Genomic DNA, 11298 nt, shown 5'->3' with positions numbered 1-11298 from the left:
TCTTCAGAGTGAGAAACATTGTGACAGATCCTACCAAAACGCCGATAATAAGTCCGGAAATACCAGCTCCTACTGTGGTGCCAACTACCTTTCCAACTACAATAAAGATAAATACTGTGGAATCGTTTTTCATTCGTGAGGATCAATGTTCTTGGGTAAAGGAGTTTTTTTTATTGTTTTGTGGATAACTCATAATTTGAGACGATTGAATAAGTAATTATGTTCACAAAATAATTATTGTGCGTTGTGATTTAAATTATTTCGTTAATAAGTGTTTCCTACGAAATCCAAGAATTCGTGGAGCCGACGAATAATGATGATTCCACAGTAATAATCATAGATTAAATAAATCAAAACATTTATCTTCAGGACATGTTCAATTTGATGAATAATATAAACAAAATATACTTAATGAAAAACTTTTTTACACGAAATGCTCTCAAATTATATTACATAGGATCACATATTTTATAGAACAGATTTGTAACAAAGTTTTGGAATGTGTAACCGTATATAAAATAAGGTATCTTTAAAATAAAATAAGTCAATATCAGATAGACCAAATATTTTGTTTTTATTCATTCTATGAAATGTTAGAAATTAAAGCTATCAAAGGTTATTTTATTTTCAGGCCTCTGTTGCAACCACTATTGAAATAACGACCACTATTGAAATAATTATATCAATAGTGGTTGAGAGTGCATTTCAATAGCAAACATAGTAAGTAACCACTATTGAAATAGGACCACTATTGAAATAATTATATCAATAGTGGTTGAGAGTGCATTTCAATAGCAAACATAGTAAGTAACCACTATTGAAATACGACCACTATTGAAATAATTATATCAATAGTGGTTGAGAGTGCATTTCAATAGCAAACATAGTTAGTAACCACTATTGAAATACAACCACTATTGAAATAAATATATCAATAGTGGTTAAGAGTGCATTTCAATAACAAAAATAGATATTAACCACTATTGAAATACAACCAGTATTGAAAGAATTACTTCAACAGTGGGTGAGAGAGCATTTCAGTATGATAACCATAGGTTTCAAACACTATAGAAATACAAGCACTATTGAAATAATTATCTAATAGTGGGGAAGAGTGCTTTTCAATATGATTACCATAGGTTTCAACCACTATTGAAATACGACCAGTATCGAAAGAAAAGTTTCACCACGTAATTTTTAATTTTTCATCCAAAATTTTACAAGAATTAGAGGTGGGGTGGAAAACATATAGGTTAATAATTAAAGTGTATAAATTAATAAGGAAGGTCTACAATTTCACAACTACTTTACATTCTAGAAAAATATTATTTGCATCATTTTCAATGAAATCAGACCAAAAAAATATATACAAATCCATGCATCCATATTTTGTTTGTATCATCTGTCCTTATATTAAGATATAGATAGGTATTTAAATTATAATTTCAAAAGTGATTTAAATAATTATTTTGATAGTTGCTGGTAATATTACAAAACTAAAACCATAATTCAATCCATAATGAAATCTTTATTTCAAAAGTGAACATTATTTCAATAGTGGTTGCAATCTATGTTTGTTATTGAATTGAATCTCACCCACTATTGAAATAACTATTTCAATAGTAGTCGTATTTCAGTAGTGGTTATTACATATGTGTGTTATTAAAATACACTCTCAACCACTATTGATATAATTATTTCAATAGTGGTTGTATTTCAATAGTGGTTAATTACTATGTTTGTTATTGAAATGCACTCTCAACCACTATTGATATAATTATTTCAATAGTGGTCGTATTTCAATAGTGGTTATTACATATGTGTGTTATTGAAATGCACTCTCAACCACTATTGATATAATTATTTCAATAGTGGTTGCATTTCAATAGTGGTTACTAACTATGTTTGTTATTGAAATGCACTCTCAACCACTTTTGATATAATTATTTCAATAGTGGTCGTTATTTCAATAGTGGTTGCAACAGGCCTCTAAAAACTATAGAATTTGTCATACCGAATACATGTATGATATTATGTATAGTTACTAAGGATACATGTAGCAATCGATTGCAGAATTGCTAATCGGTTAACCGCAAAACGTTTCGACCGATTAACCGGTTAGTCGTATCAAGATATACATTTGGACATTTTCTTTTAATATAGACAAAAAGGCTAAAAATACGTTAGATGTTATATTCTACTTATGATTTTGATAGGGGCATTTAATGTCCATAAGAGTATACTTTATTTCAATTTCAATAGACAAGAAAGAAGAAAACCATGAATCTTGCTTGAGAAATCAGACAGGGATAATTTTCCAACTTTGAAAGCAGATGTTAAAAAAGTTAATTCTGCGTTGTCACCATAATCAAAAGTAGTCTACGTCTGAATTCTCACTTTATTTACAATTTACAACGAGTTTATAATAATATAATTTACTAGATAACGGCAAAATATAGACATACTATTAATACTAAAAAGTGCTTAACGGCGATGTTTTTAATATTAAATAAAAAACAGCACTATCTGTTATAAAACACTAATTAAACTTTACGAATTGACCAATTACCCTTCGAACTCAGTCTTGAGAACTATATTAATTACCTCCAAATATTCTTAATTATAAGTTGTGTAAGAACACTCTAAAAATCTATGCAGCGCTTTCTTTTCTAAACCCAAACAAAACAGAATGGATTTTAAGGAAACAGCGCTTATTACATATATTTTATTTTTTCCGACTAACCGACTACGGATTTTCTTACCGATTAGCATAGTTCCGACCGATCAATCGATTAAACGGTTACAAATTGCCATCCCTGATAGTTACCGTTGTTTGAATCACTTCGTTCATTGATTCTTTGAAAAAAGAAGAATATTCATGCATATAAGATTAATATTGCAGAAATGTCAAAATGCATCTTTAAATTTTAAATCGACAGGAACCTGACTTTCCTTTTTGGTTTACATAAAAGTGAAACCCATATCTAATAATTAGGTATCGGGTTATTTTTTTGTATAACAAAAAATGAGTAACTTCAAGTGCCTGAAACAAAATCATATTGAAAATAAAAATAACAGTCTTCGATTGTAAAATGATTCATGATATATAAAGACTTGGAACATTTACCTGATGCCTACATGTGTCTTTAATAAAAATTAGGTAATAAAAATATATTCTTATTATCTCAAGATATACCAATATTAACATACTCTGCAGTATAGAAGTAGGTCAATTTTGGAATATTTTTTTAAATATATATCTGGACGTAAACTGCATTTTGGCTTTGGTAGTATTGAAGATTGTTAACCAGTATACATGAATAAAAACAATAGAAATGGATTGAAAATAAAAGTTTAGATCATTTCTATAAAAAGCTTTTTATTGGCGAAAATGGGCACCATTTGTAAGAAGTTCCAAAACCTAGTACATTTTTTATAACCTTTTTCTGAAATCGAAATAAAACTTTCTAAAGGCCTGTGGTATTGTTCGTATATTCAATTATCTCTAACACATTAGCAGAACTTTATGCAAGAACGAGGGATGTCAACGCAGTTGGAGTGGATAAAATAACGCGCTAGGCCGTGTTTGTGTATGTGTGTATTAATTTGTTTTTGAAAGGGAACATTTACATCGGTTTTGATGTCTAATGCTGCCTTGATTTAATATACATGTGCACTTTGCGATTCTTTGCAGACTTCTTAAATTTATTTTCAAAAAATGTCTTTTTTTAGAAAAGTTTCTGGTAATATTATTATATTATTAAATACTTCACGAAAAGATCATAGTTACAAGCTCACATGTGCAATTAATGCACAATTTGATTCTTGTTAATTTATGCAAATTATATGTTGATCTTAAAAACCCAAATAAAATGGAAAGACAGAAAGAGGTAAACACTTTATACATGTATATCATGACAAACGTCCTTGTGTTTTGTGAAAAGCCAATTAAATATTTATAAAGTAATAATAAGTGTACCATAAGCAATAAATTTCTAATATATTTACAACAGATACATGTCGGCCAACTTTGAAAAAAAAACAATTTAAAAATGCTTTGAAACTCACCTTGATGACAAGTCTTTCCTTTGGCGTCGTATACATGACCAAAACTACATGAACATTTATGTTTTCTCGTACAAACTCCTCCATAAAAATTACATTGTTCACTGTATGAGCATTCCTCGCCATAGGATATCATAGGATATCATAGGAAAGCAAATATAGCAATCAATTTTTATGAGGGTGATAGTGATTATATCGACTTTGATTACAATGACAATGATATATATAATGTTAAGAATGATTATGTACAATAAAAATAATAACCGGAAAGTAGAAACTCGTAGCAAGAAAAGAAATTTCTATCTTTCGATTGATACTCTTTAAATATTTCCTAGTTTACTGTCAATACAATGACCTTGCAGCAAATCCAATTTACCACTGAGTCAAATGCTCAGTGGTGTTTTTCATATAATTTGTTACTCCAGTATTTTATACACTGAATTGATGAAGGATTTTTTTTTCGTTATCACTCGATCAGGAGAAGGAGCATATAGAGTGTGTGACCGGTCGGCAGGGGATGCTCACTCCTCCAAGGCACCTGATCCTATCTCTGATGTTTTGAAGGCCCGTGTTTACTTTGCACCTATTTTGTATTGTTTTATGAACTTTGATATTGAATACTGTACGTTATCTCCATATCCTTCATTTTAAAGATCCCCTAGGACCCCCCACCCCCACTAAAAAATAGGGTCTTAAAATTTCAAGACGAAAAATTAGCGGAAGAAAAAGCCTACTTTCAATTGCATGCAAGCAAATTCAAATTGGCATTCGAATTATAATATGCATCACTTTATTAATACTTGCTAAAGTAAACGTAGAACTTATGCCTTTCAAAAGTGTTGATGTGTTAGCTTTCACAATATAAAATGTCCGCATACTTGATTTACCATTGTTAACCATACTTATAATATGCAATGGTGACGTCGTGAAATATTCTGGAGAGGGACGTTAAACAGTATACAATCAATCAATCAATCTTATGATAGTTAATTATATAGAGCTAGACAATGTCCCCTCTTAAACTCCTCTCCCTGTGGAAAACGTTACTAAGGGCCTATTAAATTAAGTTTTGTTGGCAAAAAAAAAGTTGTCCTACATACTTTGTAACAAATACAGGATTTTTGCATATGCAATATGCTGACGTCACGTATCAGTCATGCAGGGCTGATATGGATTTGCGGGGATGATATGGTTCAATATCACACCCTTTGTAAATTAAACCTCAAAAAAGAGTATCTGTGATGATACATTTATTTTTTTATGGGATGGGGTAACACATTCTCTTAAATGTACCTTTTTAATTGTTAGGATAATCCAATTTCCAAAACATTGTTTCAAACTACGGACAACTAGACATTAAAATACTGTCTTTGATTTTCAATGCAGAGATAACAGTTGCGATGTTTTTTTAATTCATGTTCGTAGATAATGAAGTAAATGTAAGAATGTCCTTATTTTTCATATAACGTTGTTTTGATGATTTTTTCATATGAAGTGGATGGATATATACCCTTGATGCAAGAATAATAAAAAATATCGTATTAAAAAATGGTTTTCTCCATTGTATATATTTTTATAACGAAAATAAGCTTTTCATAATTTTTGTTAGCAATTTATATGGTCTGCAAATCATCTCCATATGTTTCATGTATATACCGTATAAGTGGAAATTTTAGCAAGATGCAAATTTTGCGATTTCTCATGAAAAATGGGTAATTTATTTTTAGCGAGATATAAATTTAGCTATTTTAGAATGCCTCCTAAAGAAGCTATTACAAATAGAGCGCAATTGACATTTAGCGATATTCAATTTTAGCGATATTGGCGCCCTCGCTAATAATGCCAAAATTAAATCCTCGCCAAAAATTTAGCTTATATGGTATATTTTCCTACTAAAACATACAAAGTACAAGAAAGTATGTCAAAATTATTTAAATACGTACCACGAATACATTGGATGTTATACTCAATATATCCCTCTTTACATGAACAATGCTTCATTAAACATTTTTGAAAATCACCTGAGTTGTAGCATTGCTCGTCTGTAACACATATTTCTCCAAGCTGCACATTCGTTTTATCTAGAAGTAAAATAGTTCCCTTGAATCACGAAATGACAAAAATAAAATTTTTGTAAAAGATGCATGTTTAGATAATTTTATGTCAGAAATCATTTATTATTAATATAAAAATCGTTTAAGAATTACGTTTATTCATTTGAAAAAAAAAGAATGATCAAAAGTAATATAGCAAGAGTATCTTATTCAAAGAGGTGTCCAAATTAAAAGAAAAATTATAATAATAAAAAAATCAAATATTCTATTTGCTCGATTTTTTAAAAAATGGCTTACGCAAAGCAAATACTTATTTGAAGGAAATTAGAAAAAGTGAACTTATATCCATTAAAGATAGCTTTTGTTTCATCGTCATTTATCAGTTTTAACACGTTATTTCTTAAAAGACTACTTAAATCTATTTCGAACATTCAAATAATATCAAAGAAATTTGGATTTTTTGATTTTAAGGTAATGAGCATTTGCAAAGTTAGAAAAAAGAATACGTATTTGAGATTCATATTGTTTGAAAAAAAATGACTTACTGGTAAAAAAAACATAATTAAAAAATAAATAGTGAAATATTGATTCTAAAAAGTATTTTTAATTCAATTCTTGATCGGGAGAGCCGGGGTCGATTCCTGTTCGCGGCGGCAAGTCAAACTCAGGACGTAAACATAGATAGTGACTGTTCCTTCGCCAAGCGTTCGGCATTAGAAGTGAAAGACATGGATCTTTCGGATATGATATTAAAACGTAAGCCCAAGTATGTCACGGTAGGTGTTAGCAAGATGATGTACCCTCAAAACTTGGTGGTCCTGGATGCAGAAAATAAGTCTAAAGTTTGAAGCCCTTCACCGGCCTACGCCGACTTATCTAGATGAGTTAAAATTTCTCGAATGGGACATTAAACAACAATAAATCAATCAACCATTAGGAATTTTAATGTTAGATTAATCTTCTAAGGTAGCTGTGGCAAGTAGGGAGTTGATCCTTACCTTGCGGGTTCTAATTTCGCCAAGAGACGTGGTGACCGGTCCTTGTGGTGAGAACGTATTAACAGACGTCTCTTGTCGCAAAAGGTGCTAGCAGGAAAAAGACCGCCGCACTGCTCAATGGCCCTAAGTGCCGAGTATTTGCATCTCTCTACCGGAGAGTGGAGGCATCTCCATATGAGTAAAAAAATAGCGAGAGGGACGAGCCAATACAGTATCTGAGTTATAGTTATAAAGAGTGTTGATCTAATATTTCTGCAATCATTATAATAACAAACTTTCTTATGATATAGTAATCTTAATCATGGACTAGGTATTTCAAAATATATTCCAAAATTTGACGAAATACAAGCCAAAAAAGCAGCAACCAAACGTTTTGTTTGACACAGTCATATATGTTACATCTGTCAACATTTCCAAACCAGTACCACATGTACATTGTATTTATCTACGTTTTTCTTCTTTCTTTTTTTCTATTTTGTTTGTTTAATTAGTAGTTTACGTTTAAGTGTGTGTATTTACCTTGACATTGTAGGGAGAACTCGAATGGCTTTGCCTGCTGTTCAATTCATCAATTTGTTATTTAAATTTTGTATAAGACTTAAGGACAGATGGTACAAACATATCATGTTACAAGTTTAGAAAAGTGGATAATTCTTAGAATTTTTTTCTCCTAAGAACTGAAAAATAAAATAAACTTGGAAAATATTACAAATATTTCAATAAAAAACAAATATAGACATACAAAACTCAGTAAAGATTTAAAGGTGAAAACAAATTTCAGAATATGTAACCTTGATGCTAAAAGTGTAATATGAACTTCAGAAAATATACCAAACCAGGTTGATTTTATGACGAAATACAAAATGATAAAAAATCAGCAATAAACTATAGGCTGAATCTTTCCATTTTGCTTTTCTTAATAAATTCACCCGGCTTGGTATATTTTTCTAAAGTTTAGTTTACACTTTTAGCACCAGGGTAACATATTCTGAAATTTATTTTCATCTGTTAACCTTTACTGAGTGTGTTTTGTCCATATTTTTTAATTAAATTGAAATATTACTAATATATTCCAAGTCTTAGGAGAAAAAATTCTAGGAATTATCCACTTTTCTAAACTTGTGACATGATATTAAGTCTCTTCCAAAGAAAAAAAAATGTATGTATCATCTGCTCTTAATTGTCTTTATTTGAATTTATAGAAAAATATCATTTACATAGTTTATACTCTAAGAAAAAATATAGAGAGGTGTAAAAGATTTTTAAAAGACAATATAGCAAGGACTTTGAGGAATATTTTAATGATACCTAAAGGGACGAGAAGTACGCACATGAAGGCATCGTAAATCTGTATTTATTCAAGGTCATGACTTTTACACTCTAATATTCTTAGGAATTTATCTTTAAAGAATTGAAATATATTTAAATATATAATGTGAGACGATGTCAGATTTAAAGTTTCTTCAAAGCTTTAGCTTAATAACCTTTTTTAAAATTTCAAATACTATACATTGTAGCTAAAACATTGGAGACAAACAAGTTATATGAAAGACATTCTGATACAAAAACATGTTCTCTTTGAAAATTAAAACAGATGTATGATTACCTTGAGTAGTATTATGCAATAATTCATCATTGATTAAACTGCAAAGAGATATTTCCATATGCTGGAAAAGAATCGAATGATCCTGAGCGCATAACCTGAAGAGGAATTTTAAAATGAGACTTAAGAATTAAGGTAACACCGATTAAATCTATTTTATCTAATTTTCTAAATATTACATAAGAGAAGGAAATAATTTCTCTATAATGTCAATAATCAATAATGTTTTAGAAAAATGATAACATATGATATGTTTTGTCATAATTTCTTTGAAAATTAGAAAAATTATCGGTTATTTTAGAGCCTACATTTTAGAATGTGTTTATGCCGTCTAAATGCGATTTCAGAGTCTTTTATTAAATGTGGTATAAGTTTTCATCTAAAAATAGTAGAGGGCTGATATTTAGACATGTATAAATGGAATGAAGTATTCTTAATGCACAATAAAGGCCAGGTTCTTATTAAAAGGATAAAGGTAAGATATTGCGATTTCATTCACTGAATCTTTAACTTTTTACCATTGATTTTTATTAATCGCCAAAATATCTCAAACATTGTTTCGATTTTGTTTATCTTGATATATTTCATTCCTAGATCTATTTTAATCAATCTGTTGATTTTTTGTTAAAATTGAATTATGCATTTTTACTTAAGAGTTTTTTTAAGCATGGCATATTTACATGTGAATTATAAATTTCGGGGCCATGTAAATCCTATTTGTACATCATGTTTTTCTCAACTCTACCAGTGAATTCTCTGATTTTAATAACAAAGAGGTAGTATTTATAAAAAAAAAACATCACAAAAATCAATTATCTGTTTTCACAATCTTCTAAAAGTGGTTTGATAGGAATTTTTCAAAATATGTGGACAAAAAAGTGCGATTGAATTTCTTTTTTTATGATACAGAGATTTGTATCCTATCACAAAATATCAAAGATTCAAATAAATTTGAGGGAAATATAGGCCTTGACTAACTACATTGTTATTTAGTAAACTTTGGGAAAGTATGGAATTCTTGCATGCGATGAATTCAGTATTAACTTAAATGTTTTCGAACATGACATATTGATAATGCCTTTTTTGATTTACGAAATTTATGAGGGATGGCTTAATTGTCAATTTAATTTTTTGTTCATTTGTACTGGTAGATACACATGAATCTTTTACATTCTTGCGAATTGTCGGACAGAAAGGCAAGAAAAGCCAGGTTCCTCCAATTATTTCAAGACTGTAGACTACTTAGTTTTTGATAACTAAACTTACGTTGATGGAAAAACACTTTAGAAATAATATTAACTTTTTCTGTCATATTTTCTAGACATCACTAGGGTTACTCTTATTAAACAGAAAGGGCTGAAGTTTAAATAGTTTTTCTTTCATTTTGCTAAACTATAATACGTACTTACTTCACAGGTATGGTCCCAATTGCCTTAATGGATAAACTACTTTGAGAAAAAATCAAAAGAATAAAAGCGACAATTCCTGAAATATAAAGTTAATTAACGTTAAAGTTTATTTCGTCAGGAATATTTTTTACAAAACTTAGAGGACTTATGCTATATATTGCATGATTTTGCCACAACAAAAGTTATATTTAGAAAATTACTTGAAATGTGCTGAATAATATATTTACATGAGAAATCTAAATTAACAAAACATATAGTTTTAAAACAGGATATTGACAATTTTTGCTTTTATTACGTCAAAAACTATTTGGATTTTGAATATTTTTCAGAAATAAGAAACTGGACAGAAGTTGTTCAATTATGAATATAGAATTAATGGAGCACAAGCTGATCTGGACAGTACAATATTTACATTTTTTGCTATTATCATTCCTTACATTATATCAAAATACTGAGCTGGAGCAAACCCGCTCTCGACGACTTGAACTCAAAATATCGACAACATAAAAGCCTTTTTCTGTAGAATTTATGGACATTTTAAATTTATCTCATTTTCCTGACGTCACATCAAACATATGACGTCATGGCTAATGAAAATAGTCAGTGCTTTGGGGTCTGCAGATATCCCCCTCTTTTAGAACATAGTTATATATTTCTCTGTCAAAGTTTGATTTTTTTTTGGGGGGGGGGCTAGCATTGGTCAATACCGAAGATAGTCCTTTAGAAAAAATGATATGCTGAAATGTTGTGTAAACATATTTCGCCTTTTTATGCTTTGTGTACATAACACAGCTCAAAGAGTTTTAAAGTAAATAATGAAAACATAGTTAAGAACGTTAATTTTTAGCTTTTGAATTGTAATATTAAAAAATACATTCTGGCTGAAATGCTTTCATTTACAACATAATGGATTAAATATTACCTAATTTAATTTTCGAAGTTGTCATTTTTTTCATCCGCTGTCTTCTTGTTTTTCTTATATCTTAGGTTTTTTATGCTTTCAACAGCTCCTTATTGATGTATCCTCTAAACTAAAACATTGTTGCTTTCAAAATATGTTGCACTGTATAGAAATTCTAACATGGAATCAATTAGATATTTACAAATTAAAAAAGCAAACAAAGATATGAAATAAAGCTTAATATGCGGAATTAAATTATTGAATTCCT

General features: G+C 29.5%; 1 protein-coding gene across 1 annotated transcript; it reads right to left on the bottom strand.

The window, feature by feature from the left end:
• Positions 1-34: 34 nt before the first annotated feature.
• On the bottom strand, positions 35-11182 carry LOC134240234 (uncharacterized; the record flags this gene model as incomplete). The annotated part of the gene is made up of 5 exons (XM_062722327.1): positions 11052-11182; positions 10130-10205; positions 8724-8818; positions 6009-6146; positions 35-96 (listed from the first exon to the last, which is right to left on the bottom strand). Coding segments are annotated over exons 1-5 (405 nt in total), but the record flags the coding sequence as incomplete, so codon positions are not given.
• Between the last annotated feature and the right edge of the window lie 116 nt (positions 11183-11298).

Source organism: Saccostrea cucullata, unplaced genomic scaffold (genome assembly GCF_032062105.1).
Source record: "Saccostrea cucullata isolate Sc308-1 unplaced genomic scaffold, CSIRO_AGI_Scuc_v1 ctg17385, whole genome shotgun sequence".
NCBI lineage: Eukaryota > Metazoa > Mollusca > Bivalvia > Ostreida > Ostreidae > Saccostrea > Saccostrea cuccullata.
Note: the sequence above shows the minus strand (reverse complement) of the source record. Positions and strands in the feature narration are given on the sequence as shown.